This window comes from Phacochoerus africanus, chromosome 2 (assembly GCF_016906955.1).
Source record: "Phacochoerus africanus isolate WHEZ1 chromosome 2, ROS_Pafr_v1, whole genome shotgun sequence".
NCBI classification, from domain to species: domain Eukaryota; kingdom Metazoa; phylum Chordata; class Mammalia; order Artiodactyla; family Suidae; genus Phacochoerus; species Phacochoerus africanus.
The window spans coordinates 115941709-115966340 of NC_062545.1; the positions used below are offsets into that span (position 1 = coordinate 115941709).

The window sequence follows — 24632 nt, forward strand, 5'->3', positions numbered from 1 at the left end:
CAGCTCCTCAGAGTGTTCTGCTTGTTTTTGTTGGGTTGTAAAGATGTAATGATTGTATTTCACTTAAACCACAACTTGTTTAGCTCAACCATGCCCTAATTCTTTATTCCACAGTTTTGTGAATAGCTTTGTAACATAGGTAAAAAATTGGAATTGTTGTCCTTTTGAAATTAAAAAAATAGTGCAGATCTCCTAATACAAACTTTGGCACTTCCTCATTAGGATGTAGTCACATGGACATTTTCTGTTGGTGGGGGCAGGGGACATTTCAGTGGCTCAACTCTGTGAATCAGGAAATAGTCAGGACTAGAATTTGGGTTTCCTGAATCTGGATCCATTGCCGTTTCCGTATTGAAATAAAGCAACCAGACAAAAAATTATTACATGTTAGTGAAAACCCCAACAACATTGACTCAACCTGTTAACAATACACGAAAACCACTTGAAAATGAAAAACCAGGAGTTTCGGTCATGGGTCAGCAGAAACGAACCTGACTAGGATCCATGAGGACGCAGGTTCGATACCTGGCCTAGTTCAGTGGGTTAATGATTCGGCATTGCTGTGAGCTGCGGTGTAGGTCGCAGACTTGGCTTGGATCTGGTGTTGCTGTGGCTGTGGTGTAGGCCAGCGGCTACAGCTCTGATTCAACCCCTAGCCTGGGAACCTCCATATGCCGCGCAAGCAGCCCTAAAAAGAAAAAAGAAAAAAAAAATGAACCAATTAACATATTGAGTTCAAATTAAAATAATGTTTATGAAAGTACTTTACATCCCTTTTCACAGAAAACTTTAAAAATATGCAGGAGGATTATCACAGTTTACATTGCACTGCTTTTTGTTGTTGTTGTTGTTGTTTAGGGCCACACCCATGGCATATGGAGATTCCCAGGCTAGGGATCCAATCAGAGTTACAGCTGCTGGCCTATGGCACAGCCACAGCAACGCATAATCCAAGCCACACCTGCAGCCTACACCACAGCTCCCTCATGGCAACGCTGGATCCTTAACCCACTGAGCAAGGCCAGGGATTGAACCTGAAATCTCATGGTTCCTAGTCAGATTTGTTTCCGCTGCACCTCGACAGGAACTCCTGCGCTGTTTCTTTTCGTTGTAGTCAATAACAAAAAGAAGCAGTGCAAACTAACCATGTACCTCTGGAATGTCCTATAGTATCACTAAACAAAGAAACAGTGATGATCTTTTAAGCCCATGGAGAAAGAAAGGCAGCTCCTTTTGTCTGGGACCACTCCTAACATTTGTGGGGTCCAGATAAAGAAGACAAATGAAGACCCAACCACCAAACATTTAAATATTTTGCAATTTTTAACTAGACTTAAAAATTCTTAAATACAAAGTTTTCTTCTGCTTCAACAAATAGACCTTCATGATGGCAAAATATTTCAGTACGTTAAGCTATACTTTTTATTTGAAAGTCAGCAAAATGCTAAGACTATTGAATTTCATTATTATTGTGTGTGTCTTAGTGTTCTTTTGATGTGCCATCAGTGTCTTGGTAAGTAATAAAATAAAGATATATATGATTCATAAATTACATATTTATTCCACAAAATGCAGCTTTTGCCTTTATTTCATTAAAATCGCTATATTGCTGTAGCCAAGATTTTCACATGATTTGGTAATATTGACAGTATAATTTAAAAGTTTCTTTTAAAAAAAATTATATTTGAAGTGTATATATTTGAATATATACACAGAAATGTTAGATACAAATAGAAACAGTAATTTCTTATATTTTCAAAAAAGTTATCTTTCTAAAGTATTTAAAATTTTTAAGTAAAATTAAAAATTAATGAGCATCAAACTTAAATTATTCCATTTTAAAAATATTATTGTATTTCATAAAATACTTTTTTAAAAAATAAGACAATTAGAAATTCTAGAGTTTAATGTCTGTCTAGTTACCAAGATAAAGCATTAATTTCACACTTAAGGCATGTTATATCTAGACCTACATACATATAAATTTTGGATAAGCATTATGTTTATCTTTTGCATTTTATGTTTCAAATGTTTTATGCTTAGATCAACATTGTTTAGTGTTGCAAAATATTCCTTAGTTAATACACAGAATTCTTAAGATTACTACCGTGTTAATTTATGACAACCTTAAAAACCATCAATTTCAACATAAAGAGAAGCAAGAAAATGGAAACTTGACACTCTTGGGAAACAATATTTCTACTTTTGAAGAATTGATTGCATTCCTGCTATCTGAGAGGAAGGATTTGATAAGTCCATTCATCTGTTCTCTCATCTCTGCTTGCACTGGTCAAATTGTGCCTGTGCTCTGTTAACAGCCACTTCACACAAATAATCTTCCAGCATTCAAATGCTGTCTTTAGTAAGAGATGAGGAAGGCCATTTCCTTGAGACCTGAACAGTGTTAGTCATGACTGTGGATGTTTAGATTTACTAGCACTGAGCATCTGATCCTGAATGACAGATGTGCTCTTGTATTCCTCATTGAATTTGTGTTTTGTGTATTCTTAACTGCAGGGCCCTCTACAGCAGGAGTTCCAGGGTAGACATTCCTTACTCAGGTATTGCCTAGATGGTCTCCTCCCAGTTCCTCTGAGTATATGAGGAGAACTTTCCCCCCGTTTCTCTTGTGCTCCTTATGTCTACTGAGGAACAGCATGAGGAAGAGTTACATTGGCACTAGTTTTCAGATAATGAAGAGAGTTATTAACCTTGAACCTTGAAATACAACTTCTGGGCCTAAGGACATTTGTTGTCAGTTGTGAAGCGTTTCCTTATGAGAATCAAGTCATGAATTTCTTGAGGTGTGACCAGACCTTAAAGTTTTCTTTTTCATACTCCCAGGAAGTCTTGCAAGTACACAAGAGGCCATTAATGTTAGACATAACGAATATTGCAGTAAATCAATTTTAGAATATTTCATTAAGGTACACTTGATACTTTAGCAAGGATATTGAGACTTTGCACTTGTATAACCAAAAGTAAGAAATACAGTCTTTTAATAACCCAAGTGTCAACTTGAATGTAAGGAGTCAAATGGAAGGAAAAAAGACTTTTAAGCTCCTGACAGAGTAGCATGCACATGTCCTGAAATAGTCTTACCTGCAGACATTAGTCTAAAGTCACGTGTTTAATTCTTGCTTTGATGTGGAAGATAACACATGCTTCAGAAATGATTTCTGATTATTTTCCTCCCAGTCTAATTCATGTGAATTATACGCTCTAGCTCTTACCCACCTTTCCTGTAAATCATTTTCATAATATTCATAAAAATACCTATTCATAGCCAGAGAAAGAAAAACCCAGAATTTTAGTAACTGAAAATACTATAGAAATTTACCTTGGATTTCTGTATTATCTAGATGCCAAGTATAGCTGACTATTGGAACATCTAATTCCCTAAATGACATCTAGCTGTATCTTAAAACATACAAAATCCATGAATTAGGGGTGATCCTAAAGTATATTACAGTAAATTAAAGGCTTTGTTTAATTTGCAATACTAGTTTTCTCAATGAGTTTATTACCTTAGGCATTTTTAATGAAAAATTCAGGTTAGAAAACTCAGCAGTCAGAGATGACAATCTAGACCTCTGCATTTTCACACTGAAAAGTGTCTTTGGATGTGTATTTCTTTTGCAATTCTGAATTCCATTTTCCTCTGGAAAGGCAGCTATCTCTGGACAACATATTCTTTTTCCAAGGTTAGCAGGCCTATAAAACCTCTTAAAAGCATTATAGTATGCAGAAATGTTAAAAAAATGAAAGCTCAAGCTGTTTTAGTTATATAACAGACCCTTTTCTCGTTTCATAGCAGAAAAGTTTGAGTCTTTTCAACTGCCAAGCAGATGTTGCCCTAGTGTTGCCTCCATATTCATTAGCCTATAATGAATCTATTAATTGAATATGTAAGTTTGGCTAATTAGATGTAAGACATTTCTTCAGATTTAAAGGGTAATAATAAAAAATTTAAACTGCAACACTAGATCAAGCATTTAAGGGTTGATAAATGTGAATTGGAAAGTGCACAATTCCAATAAAAATTAGTTAATTGCCTCTGTTAATTTAGGTGAAATACATTAGCAGAAAGGTCAGTCCATTTGAGGCTTGATGTGTTTTTCAAATAGTAAATTAAAAATAGCAAATCAAAGAGCACTATAAAGTGGGAAGCATGGAATCCACTTTTCCAACCCAGAGGCTGCAGAGTGGACTCAAGTAACCCCACAGAGTTAAACTTCTGTGGGTTAACCATGGTTCTCAAACTGGGCTGTGTCTTATAGACATCAGGAAGCTTTGTTAAAAATATGAACTCCTTGGGCTCCGCCTTAGACTAATTGAAATCTCTGGAGATGGGACCAGGCATCCATATTTTTTAAAGCTCCCTAAATGATTATAATTGGAACCCTGGCTGAAAACCATTGAACTGTTCCATGAACATAATAGCAGGAATAAAGTGGTGACATCAGTTGATGGCAGGTATGTAAGCATCAGAAACATGACCTAGTGTCAAACATAATGCTCTCCTTCTGTCCTAAGTGGGGAAAAAATAAACCTCCCTTAGTTCCTATTGTATTTTCTCTTCTGGCAAGATCTCTGCAAAGGGTCTTTCACTTGAGAACATTTAACTAGGATTTGGGAAGTGGGAGGCAATCCCAAGTCGAGGTATGTGCTTTGGGGAACTCCAATTTTACAAACATTAGTTACCTTTACACTGAAAAATGTCAAAGGAGTTCTCTGTTGGGCAAGGTTTTGGCAAATGTTACCTTCATCATTTGTGTCTTATGTCTCCCATAGCCCCTAGAAGAAATAAAGCCTATGGAAAGCCCCAATACAAGTATTTGTGAAAATGTTGTCTCCTTTCTGATATTATCTTTGACTCTCATTCTGCACTGCATATTCTCACTTCTTTCCTGCCTCATATGGCCCTTGAATTTTTTTGTGTATGTAGTTACTGTTATTCCACACACTTCTTTTTTCATTGTTCATAGACTATGTCAGTGCTTGGCTCATAATGTTTCATCAAAGAATATCTGTTCAATTGAATCAAACAATTTGCTTCTATTTGATTGATAGCGGGAGGGGAAAAAAATCCAGGTTTAGCAATGGAATCAAGGAGTCACAGATGCTCTGAAAGGGGGAATATGTATGCCTGAAGCAAGAGACCCCTCTTTTGTAGTCTGGGGCTGGATGTCCAAACTGGATGTCTCTGTCTTGGCTGTGAATGTCTCCCATTCTTGCCCTTTGCCTTTCACAGATTGAACTGTGTGATTGAGAAGAGGCTGTCATTCCCCCTCTGTTGTCAAAATGTCTCAAGTGTTCCTCATTACCTTTTCAGTGTCTCATTTTAGCATGTGAAGGAGTACAATGACTGTTCATTTAGCCTCATTTTCTAGTGAACAGGAACTTGGATCCCTGTCCCAAATAGCACCAAAGTTCATGTGATGATTACTTTTCCCCAAAGACACTTTCAGGTGTATGATTGTATAACGGCAGAAGGACTTGGGAAAGAAGATTATGTTTAAGAATGGGAACGTCCTAAAGTAAGTAGTAAAATAGTTAAGAGTCATGTGTAGACATAAAGATTTTTTTTGTCTTTTTAGGGCCGCACCCATGACATATGGAGGTTCCCAGGCCAGGAGTTGAATTAGAACTGTAACCGCTGGCCTACACCAGAGCCACAGCAACACCGGATCCTTAACCCACTGAGCGAGGCCAGGGATTGAACCCACAACCTCATGGTTCCTAGTCAGATTCGTTTCCGCTGCACCACAACAGGAACTCCAGGAGTATAGTGTTCTAAGTAATCAACCTTTTATAGTAAATTTGGCTAATGAACCCTATCATTCTTTTCTTAAAAGTCACAAGGTCTTTTAAAGAAAGTCCCTCTCCTGAACTAACTGGAGTGTAAAATTTGCTTGGATCTTGAAGATTTTTTCCTCTAAAGTAATACAAATTAAAACTGCAATATATAAAAAAACTGTAATATCTAACAAAGATTTCTCAGTATCAGATAAAAAATGTACAGTGAATCAAGCTATTGCTTTTTAAATGACAATATTCACTTGCACATACATGCCATCAACTGCAGAGGGAGCTAATGCCTTTTTCCTCAGGCTGGTCAGAAAAGGGTGCATAGCTGGGATTTTAATTTCTCCCTATGCCTGTTATGTGTGGTTATTGATAAAGTACTGAGCTCATCTCACCTAAACTGAAGGTTCCAACTCACATACGAGGTGAAACAGGGCTTAGCAACAAAGAGGAATCTAGTTTCCACTTTTAAAATAGTCTCTTGAGGTTCTCAAAAGGTGAAGGATACATATTTTAAAAGGAAAGAATTGTGTTTTGTATCAAAATGTGATTTTTGGAGTCATGACCAATTAGAAATCTATTCCCTGCAACCATAAATACTGTTTTTCATAGAACATAGTGACCAGAGGCTACATCAGGCATGGAGACTTAATATGTAGAGAATTTTTATGGTTAATAAATGCCACAATCTCAGCCTCTTTTCTTCTAGATATTGGAAGGGAAATAATAATTAAGTGAGCATTTATATCCCAAATAAAAAGTTAACAGTCACATTAAATAAAAAGTATAAATGAATTTATTTTATAAGCATTTTCATAATGGGTCTAAAATACTTCATTAAGCCTTTCTGGATAAAAATATGTAAAGCTTTTTATAAGCTGTTGTTAATATATTAAATACCATTTCTTTATAAATATACCTTCCATTAAGTTTTCCTGTTAGAGTTTTCAGGAAACATTTCAAATAAAGTAGTCAGGCATATCCCACTGGAGGTGAAAGAGATCGTTAGGAAACACTTATATCTGAAATAAGCACTGAGATAATTCTACATACAACCCAAGGGCCCTCATTTTTAAAATATTTCAAACACTGTTCTCCTTTCAAAGCATTAGACTTAGAAACATCTGAGGAACTGATTCTAATTAATCCAGAAGAAGGAAATGCTATAATGTGTGATTTATTTTTCACAGATAAATTAAAATGCAAGTGTATCTGTTCAAAAAGATAGGCTATCATCATGGTTAGTGATGGGGCAGGAAGGCAGCTAAGCAGGGCCACCCGAGGCTGAAGAGCCCCTGAACATGGAAGCTTGAAGTTCAAGATGGACATTCGGTTATGGTCAAAACCCAAAGCGTTCCTTCATTGGAAGGAATCTTTGTGTACCACTTAGTTTCCCTCATTGATTTCTAAAACACATTTCTTGAGTGAATAAATATTTTCCCCCTCTTAACTGCAGTCTGAAAAGAAGCCTTAATTGGTATGGTTTTATGTCTTAAAGTCAAGCTTCACATAAAGCTGATACCTGCAAATTACAACTTTGCATCCTCCTGTTTAGGTGAGGAAATATGAGGCAAGAATTTATTTTTCTCCTCTTCAACTCCAGGATATTGGCTCCACTAGGCCTACTAAATTGTTTTCACAAGGAAATAAATAAAGCATGCTGTAGCTTACATTTCCTTGTGCAGGAGGTTTTAAACGAGATGTATCCTAAACAATAAATAATTACAGGTGTGGGAGATGAGGGACGGAAACATTATAAGGGTGGTAAAAGAAATATTTCTTAACCAAATCAGGGAAAAGATTGAAATTCAAAATGTTAGCAACCTGAAGACAATTAAAAACTTCCAATATAAGTATTATGAAATCTATGGAGAAAATGACAGGGCAATAAAACAAGATATTAAAAGAAACAGAAGAGGAGGAAAGAATAAGAATGCGAGAAGAGATGTTAAGTCAGCCTTAAAAGTAAGCAACAGCAGAAAAAATTCTTCTAATGGAAACCAAGAAGACTGCAGTAGTTATAATTTTCTTTTCTACTAAATCTTGCCCCCCATCTTGAATTAAAGAGTTGGACAAAAAAATGGCCACAATCTTGAGCTGAAGATAGAGGGAAAAGATGATGATTACACACACAAAAAAAATCTTAAAAATATATGAACAGAAAAATGTATAGTAAAAAATGAGGAGTTCCCATTGTGGTACAGTGGAAACGAATCTGACTAGTAACCATGAAGTTGCAGCCCACCCTAGCTCAGTGGGTGAAGGATCCAGCATTGCCGTGAGCTGTGGTGTAGGTTGCAGACTCAGCTCAGATCCCGCATTGCTGTGACTGTGGTGTAGGCCAGCGGCTGCAGCTCCAATTCGACCCCTAGCCTGGGAACCTCAACATGCCTTGGATGCGGCCGTAAAAAGAAAAAAAAAAAAAAGGAAAAGCAAAACCAAAACATCAGAATGATAGGATGCTCTATCAGAGAACATAGGAAAGTTACCTTCATTACAGTTGAAGTGGTCAACCGCACTCTAGGGAATGGATGTTGTCTTTTGCTCAAATCACTCAACAAAAATTCTTATTAAATAGGTACTATGTGCTCCACACTGTTTTAGGAACTGAGAAAGGCGCATGCACACTCAAGACACAGACAAAATAGATGACACATCCCTGTGTTGATCACTTTACTGCGTACTTAGAGAGTAAATCTTACACAAAAGAAGCCTTCAGGGAACAATTCAAACTAGTCTGCCATATGTCACTGTACTAGATCTTTTGGAGATGTTTAGGAGAAGCCAAGAGATCCTTCCTTTCTTTCCTGAATAAGAAGAAAATCTCTTTATTGCTCTTCCTCACTATGAAACAAATGCTAGCAATTCCATCATCTTGTTCCTTCCAGCCATGGTAAGGGAACTGAAGTCAGCACACCAGAAGTGGGTCAAGGGTGAACACCTCTGTCTTATGCTTTGTGAAGAATGTAAACCAATTGTTTCTGGTTTATGGTAGTCTTTCTTGACAATATTAGCAGTTTATACAGATTTCTCTTTACTCTTTCTCAAAATCTTTTGATGACGTGTCCTTCTCAGTGTTTCAAGAATTAAGGCCCTTACAACCTTGAGTTGCAGATGAGCCTTTTCACCCTCATCTGCTTCTCCTCCAGCACCACTGATGCCCCCTAAAAGCATTTTCACATCTCTACGCCTTTGCTCTTGTGGACTCTTATGGCTATATTGTCCTTCTCTCCTTCGTTGAAACCTGATCTTTTAAGGCTCAGGTCCAAGGTCAGCTTCCCTAGAGAGCTGGCCTCTTCCTTGGTGGGGCACCCAGATGGTGTTGTTGATGCTCTTGTGTAACTTTTCCCCATAGTGTATCATAGTCATTGATCTAACTCTGTGGGGAAGGGTTTTTAAGCTCACTAGCAGCAAGAGCTGTCCATCTGGTTTGTACCCCAGTCTCTAGCATTACAGCTTGCATTGGAAGGTGCTCAAAACATGTTTGTAGAATTGTTCCACAAGCATCACTGATTTCCTTTGCTACTGCCTTCTCCCTTGCTCCTCAACTAAACTAACCTTAAATTTCTCAGTTATATCACTAACTCCCTAACGTTTTCATCTATTTCATGAACATGTACTGTTATTAAGGCATAATTTTTGGCCATAGAGATCCCCTGTGAATTGACATCTTGCAACGGCCTAAGATAAGGTCCATAGTTCCTCAAAAACAAAAATCCAATTCACTCTGGTAACCTTGTGTAGATACTCTGGGTTCTGAGATACCAGAAGTTATTTCTTTAGCTCTAATACTAAAACAAGGGTTTTTTTTGTCTGTTTCTACTGTTGTTTAGTATTCAAGCACTGGGCATAAAAGCAGTTTTTTACTGAAAGTATCTTTTCTGGTTTACACTTAACACCAAAGAAAAGGGGTTCTGGGAGTTTCCTGGTGGCTCAGTGGGTTAAGGATCTGGCATTGTCACTGCTGTAACTCTGGTTACAGTTGTGGGCTTGCTCCATTCCTGCCTGGGAACTTCCCCAAGCCAGAAGCAAGGCCAAAAAAAGGGGGGATGGGGGTTCTAAGAGTTCTAAAAACAGCATTTAAGATAAGAATCAGGAGTTCCCGTCGTGGCGCAGTGGTTAACGAATCCGACTAGGAACCATGAGGTTGCGGGTTCGGTCCCTGCCCTTGCTCAGTGGGTTAAGGATCCGGCGTTGCCGTGAGCTGCGGTGTAGGTTGCAGACGCGGCTCGGATCCCACGTTGCTGTGGCTCTGGCATAGGCTGGCGGCTACAGCTCCGATTGGACCCCTAGCCTGGGAACCTCCATATGCCACACGGGAGTGGCCCTAGAAATAGCAAAAAGACAAAAAAAAAAAAAAAAGATAAGAATCAATAGGCCTCTGTCAAGCTTACACTGAGAGAAGGGGAAGTGACCTATAAAGGTCTTTTCATCTAGACCCCAGATTTAGCCACTGAGCCAGAAGTCCAGTATGATGTGAGGTCCTCTGTGTTCTTGATCTGGACCTATATGCTGACCTCTAGCATTCCACAAACTATAAGACCTGTTGGAGCACTGTAATGCTTAAATTAGGGGTAGCATTATAGATATGGAGCTCATCTCGAAGGGGCAATTAAATGAGGAGCCCATTATAGGTGTTGGAGTGAAGAACAACAGAAAAGCAAAACTGGGGTACCCTTGCGTGTCCTGGAGTGATGAGAGTAAGTGCTGAACCAGGGATCCAAGTGAAACCATGAGGGACCAATGCAATCTCCAACTCTCTCAGAGCAGCGGTGGAGGACCAAAGCTCCATCCTCCTAACGCAGCCCAGACCGCCGGGGGCGGTCCCAGCCAGCAGAGGGCAGCAGCTGGGCAGGAGAGTCCTGACAAGGGCAGTGCGGCGTCGACCGGCTCCAGGGGATATACTCATTTTCAGTGTGGGACGAGGGATTTTTGCGTATCACAACCCGTCGGGCCCCGTTTCGGGGACCGGGTATGTGCGGGGACAGGGGTCGATGCGGAGCACCCGACGCCCCTGGCCAGGGAAGGAGAACGGAGGGGGTCCCGCGGGTACCCAGGAGAGAGGGGAGCTGGGATTCCGCGGCCCTGGGCGGGAAAGGACCTCCGCGCCCGCTGCAGCGTCGCTCGCCCCATCCTCGGCCGGCCCCTCTCAGCTCCCCGGGCTTCTCTCACTGGCGCGGCGCCCAATCGGGGCCGCGTCAGTGCCGGGCCGCTCGGGTCCCCCTCCAGTCCCCGCTCCGCTTCCGGGGTCATGACTGGTACCCGATATCTGCCAAGGTGTGCCTCTCGCCAACGCTGTCCCGGCCAGGGCGAGCTCTGGCTGGCTGGCTGAGTTCCTCAGGGCAGCGGCGCGCGTTTTCGATCCCGCCGTCGAGGACAGCGGCGGCATCGTGGGCGTGAGCCAGTCCCCGCGGCCGGGGGGAGGACGGGGGCGCCAGACGCACTTGACCGTGGGCCACCAGCTTCCCGGCCGCGCAGCGCGGGCGGCGAGCTTTATGTAAATCGGGGCTGAGCCCAGGCGTCCTAGGTAGGATGGACCAGCCCCCCGCGCCTCGGCCCTCACGTCCAATAAGAAGAGCCCCAGCTTGACACCTGCCTATATACAGGCGAGCGCGCCCCCGGCCCGCGGACCGCGCGCACAGCCCACGCCGCGGGCAAGCAAGACCTCGGCCCGCTTCCATGACTTCCAGTAAGATCGAGATGCCCGGCGAGGTGAAGGCCGACCCCGCCGCCCTCATGGCGTCCCTGCACCTTCTGCCGTCGCCCACGCCCAACCTCGAGATCAAGTACACCAAGGTAAGGCTCCGCGAGGGCCGGCCGTCCACGGAGACTTTCTGGAATCTTCTTTCTTCTCCGTGGTCTGTTGGAGAGGGCGGCGCGACGGGGTCGGGGGCCGGGGTCTCCCCGGCCAGGCTGTCGTCCTCGCGCAGCATTAGGGACACTCTGACCTCGGGGTTGGGGTTTCTGGAGTCCTTCGGGGTCTTGGGCGCCTCGGGGACCCGCCCCAGCCTTTCTCGAGGTTCTGAGGGTCAACGGCTCTTTCCCAAACCGCATCTGCCCCCGCCTTCTGGTCCGATTCTTCGATTCTTCGGGTGGGTTCCTATTGCTGCGGGAAAGGCGTCGGCTTCGACTCCTCTAACTGGGAAGAAGCGTTCCTCGCGAGGTTGGCCATGCAGCCTGGCAGTCGGTCTCTTCTCAGCGGTTTGCCTTCAGGGGCCGGTCGGGTTCTCTGCAGCCCGCACGGTGCGCTGCGAGCGGCTTTCCCGTAGGATAGTCCAAGGCACGCAGCGCTCTGGCCGCTTTTGCAGATTTCATGGAAACCTGGCTGCTGAATACCGTAGATCCAATGTCAGCATTTCATTCAAATTTTGTAGGCTGTGGCAGTTTTCCTGGAAAACTTGAGACGTCTTTAAATTTGTGCAAATTAACGGGTTCGCTTTTGAACTGATTTTTTTTTTTTTTTTTTTTTTAAATAAAGAACTCTGGCATCTTCGTTTGGCCAAGCAGGAATTTTTTGTTGTTGCACAGCATAAAAAAGAAATGCGTTCGCCACCTTCATGTAATTAGAATTGGCTTTCCACAAATTCGACATGGAAAAAATGTATTAATTACACACTCTGTAGGATTATGTTATGGCATTAGGGTGGGAGAGGAAGAAATAGATTCGATTTAGAGTAATGTTTCTTGGAATTCCTTTTATAATTGTTTTGTTTGATTTTCTATTCCTTTCAGTTGATTTCTACTCCAGACCTAGTCCTATCAACTTAAACACATACTGCTCACACACAATACAGTTAAAATTGTTTTCCGTCATACATATTACGAGATAAACTAAATATTGTCAATAAGTAAATTGTTTGGTTCTGGCTTAATGCTTGAAAGGGATATTTTTAAAAAATCTATCAGAATATTGAAATTTTACCTGCTGAGTTTTAGGATAAAAATCAAGGTGGTTCGTGTTTTGAATGCCAATTTAGATGGATTTAATGTACCTGTTAGCTTTTTTAGATGGTGTGACAAATTTTTGAAAGCCATTTTAATGAGAGGTCGTTAATGGTTACAACCATTTAAGCATTGTTTGCATAACAATGGTGCCAATGTGTGGCACTTCTCCGCTTTTAGGAACAAGCAGGGAAAAAGCATGCAGCATAAGAGTTTTGTTTTATGAGGGTCCCTAACCTCTTCAGGCTCTTGAAATAAGACCTTTAAATAAGGTCTTAAGATGCAAGATCCGTGCGGAAGAGAGGACCTCAGATTTGATTTTAGTCGTACTTCGGTTTGGATTTTCTTTAAAGCCCCTGAAAGGAGTTTTAGGTATGCAGTAGGTATCTCGGAATTTAATTTGGAAGCTCTTCCAGTTCTTTTTTTCTCTGACAACCTCCACTTTCTTTTTTCTCTTGTTCTCCCCCAGTAGGAAAGACAACTGATTTATAGCTGATTGAAGCCTTTAATGTGGAGTCTTCCAGCTCAGGGAGACTTATCCAGTATCCACTTTCCCACTTATTACAAAGAAAAAACAATCAGAAATGAAATAATGGATTGTAACTTGATTCTTTAATTTGTGGGGAGGAGGCACCTTATTTTAGGTTTGACAAACAACCCTCATAAACACTGAGTAATACTACTCTAAAGGCTAGCTTTTTTCACAAAACCTTGTAAAGTCAGGTATCTGTGAGCATTCCCAGCAGCTCTCCTCCTCAGCTCTTTGGTGAGACTTCTAAATTTTCTGAGACAAGCGGCATGGGCAAGCAGCTTCTTTAACACAAAGAGCAGAGCTGCTCTTTTGGTAGCCAAAGATAGCGGGTAATGATTTTTCTACTTAAAAGGAAAATAAAATTAATGTAGAATTTTTTAACAATTCACTTATGATCAGAAATTCTGTTAGCAATTTTAAGCAGAAGAATGAACAAGATAGAACAGACAGTCCTTTAGGACAGTGATAACACACTCACTAGAATTTTTAGAAAAGTAATAGAGAAAATAATATGCTAGAGGGTTTGTTGAATAACACATAGGAAGGAAGTACAATATTTGTGTCAAAAATGGTACAGGATAAACCTAGATGGACCCTGAATGATTTTTGTCTTGTTAAACATATATATCTTTAGTGAAGGTTATATAATGATAGGATTTTAAAATATGATTTGGGGACCAATATAAAGTGACAACTTACATGTAAATGGTTATATTTTTTGAGAATTTCATGTAGTATACATTTAGAAAACTTTGCACTTTTTTCCCTACCTTTTCTTTCTTCTAAAAGTATTTAACATTTTTTTTTTTTTAATAAAAGGAGAATGGGGGAGATCAATAGAAGTTACTGCTTTTGTCTGTCTGGTGAAAATGCCCCAGAATTAAAGTTCAGTCCCAAAAGATGCTGAAAGGGCCAGCGATTTTGAATTGACTCTCACGCATTTACATTTAGTTTTTAAAATAAGCCTGTTTCTCTGAAGTACCAACACCTATTCAGGACTAATGATCAATGGCTGTACCTTCTTTGGAATAGGTCTATTTTTATTTCCCTCCTACTGCAGACTAGACACCAAGTTTTTTAAATGTTTCTTTTAAAAACAATATGGTATATTATAAATACATATACATATATATTCTTTTAAAATCGGCAGACTATGGGTAGTCAGGAAAGACTGATATCTCCACCAATATGAATAGTGAGGGGACCACTTTGGGGCCAGGAGAATGTGCACTCTCTTTCTTAGACTGCTTAATAGCTGGCTTAGGAATGTGATTGTTTTTAGCCATGCTTTTATGGTTTTAGCTGTGAATTAAAGATTTTCTGAGTTGTTTTATCGGTCTGATTTTTAAATTTTTTAATACCTGAATATATTATAGGAATACACACATTGTAAAATTGAGGTTCAAACTTTGCTGACTGCCCCAGACTGCAGAGGTGGTGATCTTTTCCAGATTCCCAGGTCATAGGAAACTTTTTGTCTTAATCCCACCCCTACCTTCTCTATTGTCGCTCCCAGTTCTTCTGGCTCTCCCTTCCCCACTTCCCCACTGCACCCTCACCACACACCCACACACCCAAACACACATAAAAGCATTGTGCTATATCTCTGTTGACCACTTTTCCAGTGAGAGTTATGCCCATAACTAACAATAATTAAGGGGTTTTGTTTTCTTCCAGCATTTGATACTGTAGAGAGCTAGAACATAGGGAAGAAGAGGGTTATGGAGGACTGATCCAGTAAACTAGAAGAGAAAAAAATAAAAGGCAATCAGCTGAAAATTAGAGCTATGGTACATTGGGTAACTACTATTTATTCTTTTATTTATTCATTTAACAACCTTTTATTGAATATCTTGTTTTCTGGGATCAATTTCAGTTCAGTTCAAAGGATTTTTAAGTGACCATGTTCCTAACAACGGTGTTTTTCATTATGCTTATTGAGCTGTGGAAGCGTCCTCCTAGGAGCTTAGATAGGGTGCCAAAAGTTGGTTATCAACATGGTAGTAGTTCATTTGATCAATGCAATAATAACAATAAAGATAATACTTATAATACCACTTACATTGTTTATAGGGCCTAATTACTTATCTAGCCTTTCAGTGTATCTTATTTGATCCTTGCAAAACCTTTTGAAGGAGATGGAGTAGGAAGAAGTAAGAATAATTGATAAGGATGAACTTGGCCTTGACTTTTAAAAAACTGATAAAGCTTTCTTCACCATACACTATGCTTTTCCTACGAGTCACATCCTTTTTTTTTTTTTTCTTTAGAGAGTGAGAGTTTAAATCTTTATTTTTGTGTTACTTCTGTTGCAGACATCGAGAGAACATGAACTGTTTTATTCCTCTTAAGAAAAAGATACACTTTGTGGCTTCTGACTCCTTGACTTTAAATTACTGTATTTGACATTACTATCAGTTGGGGGTTTTTTGGCTTCTTTCTTTCCTTCTTTCTTTCTCTTTCTTTCTTTCTTTCTTTCTTCCTTCCTTCCTTCCTTCCTTCCTTCCTTCCTTCCTTCCTCTTCCTTCCTTCCTTCCATTGTGGGGCAAGATTCTTGCCTATCCCAGGGATTTTTTCTCAAAAGATGGTATAAATTTGGTTGCTTCCAAATCTCTGATCAAGATTGTCTGCTTGATCATATGTTGTTAATCAAACTTTGTGTTTGTAGGGGACCTAAGGTTTTCAAAAATATACTTTTCCATGATTGTATCACTTTATGATGTTTGTATTACCTCTATTTAACCCAGGGAAACTAAACAGCTTCCTGGTAGGACTTGAATTAGGTAATTTTTCTGAGGTCCTGTCTGATGCCTCTTACTCTACAGGCAGGAATCATATGGAAGGGCAATTTTGTCCTTTATTTCTATAAAATGAGGAATTATATACATAGTTTCTCTATTTAAGGAAGAAGATTCTCTAAGGGGGCTTTTCTATGAGGTCTGATTTCCTTGTAGCATGGCTTAGGAGAAACCAGACATGCATAATGAGTTGCACTGGACAGTGATTAGCATCATGATCAAACCATGATGAAACCAAAAACATTTCAAATATCAATATATGCCATTCTCCCTCAAGTCTTTCTCAGTTGGATAATGAAATGCACATACTGGTGTCTGTTTTTATCTTTTCATTTATCTTAGTAACAGCTTGTAGGGGTCAACAAATTACAGACTGCCTGATTTTATAAATAAAGTTTTATTGGAACACAACCACAGCCATTTACTTACATACTTTCTGTGGCTGTTTTTGGACTGCAATGGCAGAGTCAAGTAGTTACTGTAGGACTATATGATCCACATTTTGGAAAAAGTTTATAACCCTTTGACTTACAAAAGGCTCTGAGTTAAAATAGGCCTTTGTTCACATCTTAGATTTGTGCTTATTAGCTATGTAGGCAGTTAACATTTATTCACCACACAGTGCCAGATATGGTGCCAGATTCTGGAGATGCAGTAGTAAAACAAGTTATGGATGGTATCTCCTCTCCTCTCCTCTGTCAGAATTGAGATAATAGCACCTACTTTACATGGTTGTTCTTGTCAGGACTAAGTGAGCAAGTGTGTGAAAGTAAGCAGCATATAAAGACACTCAGCCAAGGATTAGTTCCATTTTATTTTTGTGTAGAGATGATTATATTTATTCTTTCAAATGAATGGATGTCCATTTTAAAAAGATCAGAATTGTATAAGCAATAAGATTTTCTGAAACAGGTCATTTTTTACTATTTTAATTAGTCATAAAAGTTTAATATTCTGGGTAGCTGTGGAATCCTTACATGTTTACACTGTATTTTCATCAAATGGGATACCTTAAAGGTTTCTCTTTCAAGGACTTGTCTTTACTAAAAAAATTACTAAATTAAACAATTTCCCAGCCAGTATTTTAATAGTCAAATTAGATACCTAACACTTGTGCCAAAATTCTGCATTAATATGCCTCAGTATACCCAGTTGGCTGGGCTTAAATGTCGACTGGCAAAGAGCTGTTTCTGATATTTTAGGTAGTTTGGAAAAAAGATGTTGCCAATTCCTTGGTTCATAGATCTGGGGAGTATGGCAGCATAAGAAGACATTCTCAGAAAGTAAATACCTTTTGGAAATGGGAAGGTACCTGAGTTTATATAATTTAAAATTGAAGAGTCTTTCAGTGGTCCTGATTGCTCAGTTTGGGGGCACCTCACCCTCTAAAAAGTAAAAGCACCGCATAGTGACTGTTTTTAAAGTTCTCCTCACATTTCTTTAATTTCTTTATTTGCTGTGACAGGTAATTTCAAAACCAGTCATTTTCCCCTCAAACACCAAATCATTGCACATAGAAGTGATTGCCATAATGTCACCTTGGTTAATTTTTAATTGCCTTTTCAGGCATGTCTTTTGAGCTTTATTACGTTTTGCCTTTCAGACATGAGGTTATCCAAATTAGAAATTTCTTATCCTTGGCATTTCTCTGTTGCTAGTTTGTCTGCTAGTAAGATGAAGGAGTTATGTTTTAAATTGTTTCCCTTGAGAATCTTAACAATTTCATTTATAGCAAGCTCTGTTGTGTCACAAAATTTGAAAACATTTCCAGCCTTTGAAAATTCTATTTGGAATAATAATTGGGTGCTTTCACCATCTAGACTTTTTCTGGGCTCTTAACAAAACTTCCCTGAGGCTAAACATGGGGATTTATTGACGTCTGTACAATATGGTTAAAAATTAGTATGTCTGTGAGAGAACGTTCTTTTTTTGTAAAAGAAGGAAGCTTTCGGGTCTTTTACCTCCAGAAGTAGTTATCTTCTCTGTTTTCTTATCACAGTCTGACCTTTGGAGAGCCAAAGTAGCAGTTTCTTTATTCCTAGATCTCTGAAGAGATAAAACTGTTGTCCAGTTGAAACTGAAAACACTTATTTAGATAGAATTTAGGACATCCTGGGTATTAAAACACTTTTCAATTTTGGTTATAAACTATGGGGGGAATTCAAAATAATTAAAGATCATGTTTTTATGCATTTTCTCATACATAATCTCATTTTATCTCACCTAAGTCTTCATATTTCAAGTCCAATGACTCTCAGGATATTTTTGCCCCTGGTCATTTTGAGGATTTCTTATAGATTAAACCAAGTCCAATGACTCTCAGGATATTTTTGCCACTGGTCATTTTAAAGATTTCTTATAGATTAAACCAAGTCAAAAAAATGCTGTAAGATGTGTGACCCTTTCCACAGTTAGGGTGGAACCTACCCCAGTAAGGGATCTGGCAAAATATCGTGAATTTAGTAAACCCACTAAGAGGCAAAAAGTAGCTGTTTCCCTCCTTGTGCAGTCCCCACCACTGACATATACCAAGTCTGTGGGCCAAGGTGTGTAATGATGGAGGGTTTAGGGTGGGAAGGAAGAGGGGAAATAAGCAGACCTTGTTGGGAAGGCAAAATTATGAAAAGCCTTGACAAATCTACAGAGGATAAGTTAAAGTCTTATTTCCCTAGGTGTGAAAATTAGGCTCTCTCACTGAATCCTTTTTTGTGAGATTAGGAAATAGTATGAGACTGATTGGTGGAACCTGAAACCAGTGAATTCTTGCCTTGTCTATATTTTAGACTCTGGTACCCTGTATACTAATATAACTTGATTTTTCACAGGAGAGATTATTTAATTGTATTACCTTGGGGTATTTTTTATTTTTAACTGCAGTCACAGCTACCCTTTCACTTCCTTGCATTTATTTGCTTATTTATTCATCTGACTTTTATTACAGCCTCTTATGTACAGACTATTGCTAGTCACTGCCTGACACAAAAAGATACATAGATATGTGCCCTGCCCTGAAGAGGCTGGAGAGGATTCTCACTTGGGTGTGGATGAGGATGTGCACACAGATAACTATGGTGTGTAATAGAAGATGCTGAATGCTTGGCATGAATGCACTTAAGGCACCATGAGGATTCAGAAGGTAAAAAAATGTTTCAGGCTCAGCATATCAAGAGCACACTGTATTGTTGGACATACAGGGAGAAGAAATCAAATATTTCAATCATATAGGAGAATGTAGACAGTGTAACAAATCTGTGTACATATACCAAGATTTGTTTGTTCTCAACTATTTGCAATATTTGCTTCCAATTTTTCTTCAAGAAATACATTGAAGCTCCTCCTATGAACTTCTCCCATTCTGCTCCCTCCTCCCCTTCCTTTCTCAGAGGAATTTGACATTTACCTTTCCCATCAGTGTATGTATTCATACATGTTTGCATATTCATAAATAATATATACTATTGTCTTGCTGCTAGATCTTTTTATATAAGTGGTACCATGCCGTAGGTATTCTTCTGCAATTTGCTTTATTTGCTTAGCATAGTTTTTTCAAGATTTATCCATGTTGGTGGATGTACTTGTAATTTAGTTGTTGTCAGCATAGTATCACATTCTTTGAATATATCACAATTTTTAATTTATGCTAATATTGATAAATGTCAATACTTCTAGCATTTTGCTATTTCAGTAAACATTCTTTGACATATCTCCTTATCTCCCTGAGTGAGAGACTTTCTAGGATATTGTTGGGTCATGGATGTATCTACAACTTATTTAGGGATTTCCAGATTCTGTCCAAAACATTATACTAGTTTCCACAGCCTCTAGCAGTATGTCAGATTCCCCATTTACTCTATATCCTCACTTATACTTGGAGTTCTTATACTTATTGAATTTTGCCAAACTGATGAATGTGAAATGTTATCTCATTACTGTTTTAATTTGCTGTTCATTGATTTCTTGTGAGTTTGAACATCTTTTCATATGTTTATTGGGCATTTGGCTTTCCTCCTTTGTGAGTTGGCTAGTATTTCATTTGCTCATTTGTTTGTATATGTGTGTGTTTACTGGTTTGTAGCACTTTTTATATATTAAGGATTATAATCTTTTGACAGTCATATACTCTGTGAACATTTTTTCTCCACCCCCCCCCCCACCATTGTGCTTTTTCTTTCTCCTCTTTCTTCTTTTGGGAAAACTGTCAAATAGTTTTAAATGGAAACAGAGAGGAACTTTTCTGGTTTTTTTTTTCTTTATGTTTTTTAGTGCTTTTACTGTCTTCTTTAAGAAATCTACTCTTATTCTGAGTTTTTAAAGACATTCTTCTGCATAGTCTTCTGAAAGTTTATTTTTATTATTTAAAATTTTACCTTTTACATTTGCATTTTAGTTTGTTTGTAATTGGTATTTGTTCTCAATAATGACAGATAAATTTTAAAGACAAATGTAACGTATAGGAAAGCCAAATGATATTAATATGTAAAGAATTTTTCAAAGTTGTGTTTTATGCATTTATGCAATTTTGGAATACAATTAGGAGAACCAGAGTTTTTCACTGTTTGCTCTTGGTTTATAGGACTGGAGAAAACTGGAGAGGTGACAATATAATGTGAAAAATAAGTTTTAATTGACAGACCTTTTTCTTGACTAATTAATTCAGTACTCTGCTTCATCCTGGTAGTTTAAAGAATTTAAATGATTCCTTAGCACCAGGCTTGAAAATAACATTACTCTGCATTTTGTTAATGTTTGAACTCGTTGTGTTTTAAACTTAAAGCTGGTGTTATACATTCACCTTTGTATTTGGATTTTATAGGTTATTTGATCCATGCATGTATGTCTCTAATTCTAAAGAAGCTACTGAGGAATAAAATTCTTCAACCTTAAGACTGAATCTAGTCCTTCTGTGCATATTACTTATGTAATACCTAACAAATTTAGCCCCACACTTATTTTTTTAGTATGAAGACAGTCTCTGAATGCCCTTGTTAATTCTTGTACTACTCCTAAAATGTGCAGCTTTTGCCTTGAATTATATTTTCTGTTTAATTCTCTACTTCTAAACTGTACTAGATTGTAAACTCTTATTCTTCTTGTTATTTCCAGAGCATCTAGCTCAGTGTCTCACAGTGTAAATGCTTGGGAAATGTTTACTAAATGAATACTTTTTATTTTATTATCGTTAATAGATAGTAGAGGCAATTACCCTTTTCATAGCTTAATATTAATTAGTATATTATATTTAATTAATGCTACAGTTTCCAAAGTACTTTTCATGTGTGATTTCTTTTAATAATTGTGGCAGTCCTATGATGTGAGTATTACATTAATACTCCTGTTTTATAAGTGAGAAAATCAACCATAATAAAGTTAAATGATTTTTCCAGGATCAATAGCTAGCAGGTGGCAATTCCAGGACTCAATCATTTTCCTTCCCTGCCCATAATAACAGAAACAAGCACAAAAACCACAACAAAGACAATAAAATTTGAACTGTTAGCCTAAAACACTGCTGAGTATTTTATAGGATAGTATCCCAAACTTACTTCTCTGACACAAATCCCAACCTTAGGTCGAGTTGGTATTGTTGTAACTGTCATTAGAAAGAGTTTCAACTTGTAAAGATGAGAGTGTTTTCAAACAAACAAAAAAGTTGATATAATCAACACTTTTAGGTATTAATCAGCAGGGTAGGTGTGATTCTTCAGGCTATACAAGGAAAGAGCTCTATTTTTGGTTTTTCATTGGTTAGGAAGTCACACACGATCCTTAATCACACCTGCTTTTTTGTGTTTTCATTCGAAAAGTGCTTTTCTTTGATATGGTTATTCAGATTCACTTGGGATGAGGGTGTATAAGACTGTTGAAAGTGAATATATTTCACATTCTTTCTAATGCTTCCTCTCCCCTTCATAGGCCATCATTTTGTGTTACCTGACTATAACCTATGCAGGAGAGGCATTTGCCAGAAACAGTTGAGTGGATATATTCCATCTTGCTTTTTATGAGCAACCATTTCTCCCAAGGCTTAAGTACTATTAGATTCATCTATTACATGTAACCTCTTCGAGGATACAGAATAAATAGAATGGTCCCCCAGAAATTCATGCAACATCCAAACTTTAACAGTGCCTCTTTTACAGAGGTTAGTGGTGATTGGGATGCACAATTAATGTTTCATTGTAAATAGCTCAAAAGAAACTACAGACAAGTGGTCTCCTTTAAACCATGTCTAAGAGTCTCCAGATTTCAGTCTTCACTTTTAGAGAGAATACATTTCTCTTTCTTCTCTACTTCCCATTCAGACATCCCTTCTTCTCACCTTTTTCATCTCCTTTTTTAATTTTTATGCATTTGTGCTTCTCTCCTGCTTCCCTAAGTATTTCTCTCAGACAGGCCCTTGATGACCCTCATTCCTTGGTTAGACTGATTTACCTGTTTTCATTTTCATTCACAACCTGGTTAGTTGTTCCAGGGAACCTTTGTAGTCGGCTCTTCCAGATGTTGGTCTAAATGGTCCTTAGGGAGACCAGAAGCAATGAACCTGGAGTAACCACATTTGACTTCTGTGAGCCCTCTTGAGAATCTAGTAATTACTTAATGGATTGAATTGGTGACACATACTATTCCAGATAACAGCCTGGGTTGCATTAAATTAACCTTCACAAATGGGTATTTATTGGGGTACTCTTAAAAGACTACACATGTTGGCTGTAATTGCTCTTCCATGTTTCTCTATGCTAATAGGTATTTGTCCTGAGTGAAAATTTTCTCAGATTAGAGCCCGGGTGGTAGTTCTAGCCATTCAGTGATGTGTGTCATTGTGTTCAGCACATTGAGCATAAATCCTGTCTTGTAAACAGCAGGGAGACTAATGACGTTTGCCCACATTCTGGTATCATTACCAGGAATTCCAACAGAGAAAAAGAGAAGGCTTAGAAAAGAAGCACACAAAACAGGGTGATTTTTGGAACTCTTGATGATCCAAATTAAGGAGAGAGATTATTGCTCGACATTCAGTATAGACACATGTATACAGATATGGCTACGTAAACAACACTTAGCCAAAAAAACCCAAAAAGCAAAAAACCCAAACATTCTGCCCTTAACGAACATCGGCAAAGTCAGTAACTTAGTTCTACAGAGAGCAAGTGAGGGACTTATTTATGAGTGTCTGTAGTTGTGAGTGCTATAGCAGGGACGGCTATTGAAATAACGCAGCTGTTAAAATGATAGCACACTTTTTGCTTTCTTGGAACGCCTCGTCATTAACAGCCAACTAAAATTTCACATCATTTTTTTTGTCTTACAATTTTTAGAGTGATTCTGCCATTATTTTTGTAGTCACAAATGACTTCTGAACACAACTCTCTTGTGAGAAACCTTTCACATGTGTTTTTAAAGGTTTATTTCAGATTTTTATTATTGTTACTGCTCAGTAACTTATGTGTTTGATAATGTCAAATCAAGTGATACGGTTATTGTGTAATGCCTAGACTGCTTTATCTTCCTGCATTTGAATTTTCATGAAAGCTGATACCATGGCACAAAATGTGGTTGACACATCTCTGTCTTTGAGAAAAATGAGTAAATGGATGAATACTAGAAAATAATACAGTCTTATTCCACTTGCAGTTACTAATAGAATGCTAAGACTAGAAAATTAATTCCAGGTAAAGTGTCTTGAAAATGAATATCTTTCTTTCCTTAAAGAGTGTGTGTGCTTCTTCTCTCTCTTTCTCAGTATCTTTCTCCCTCTCAGTGTCTCTCTCTCTTTTCTGATAGGAATCTCCCCACTCCACTCCCACACACTTACCCATTCCTTTGAAATAGAATCCCCTCATGGTGCATTGTGGAGCAGTGAACAAGGCAGCAGTATGAGCATTACAACACCTCTGTTCTGATCCCAGCTCTGCTATGGATATATGCTCATTTAGCAGTTCTTTGTACATGTAGGCACACAACAAATACTCACTGAATTAACGAATGAACAAATTAGTTGATCACTTACTGAGTACTTATCTATACTAGACTCTGAGGATCTGAAAATGCTTTGTGATACTGGATAAGTTATGTAAATTCCTTGAACATCATTTTTATTACTTACAAAGTGATAGGGTGGAATGAGATGTTTGTTTATTAACCCACCTGGTAGTTATGAAAACAGTTGGGTTAGAAGAGCTGTAGGAGGAGTTCCCATCGTGGCTCAACGGTTAATGAAACTGACAAGTATCCATGAAGATACAGGTTCGATCCCTGGCCTTGCTCAGTGGGTTAAGGATCTGGCATTGCTGTGAGCTGTGGTGTAGGTCTCAGACTTGGCTTGGATCCTGTGTTGCTGTGGCTGTGGTATAGGCCGGCAGGTTAAAGCTCCACTTTAACCCCTAGCCTGGGAGCCTCCATATGCCACAGGTGCAGCCCTAAAAAGACCAAAAACAAAACAAAACAAAACAAAAAACAGCTGTAAGATATCTCTTCAGAACTCTTTGATTTTTTGGGTCTCCAAACCTGGGATTATGAGAGCATAAGAAAAATACCAAACTTGTTTGTATATC

At 38.6% G+C, this 24632-nt stretch overlaps 1 protein-coding gene across 1 annotated transcript in view; it reads left to right on the top strand.

The window, feature by feature from the left end:
• The first annotated feature begins 10761 nt into the window (after positions 1 to 10761).
• ALDH1A2 (aldehyde dehydrogenase 1 family member A2) overlaps positions 10762 to 24632 on the top strand; it is a 103603-nt gene continuing 89732 nt past the window's right edge. Inside the window, exons 1-2 of the mRNA XM_047766260.1 lie at positions 10762 to 10780; positions 11415 to 11604. Of these exons, the coding sequence (XP_047622216.1) occupies positions 11488 to 11604 (117 nt within the window). The 5' untranslated portion in view covers positions 10762 to 10780; positions 11415 to 11487. The remainder of the gene's footprint in view (positions 10781 to 11414; positions 11605 to 24632) is intronic.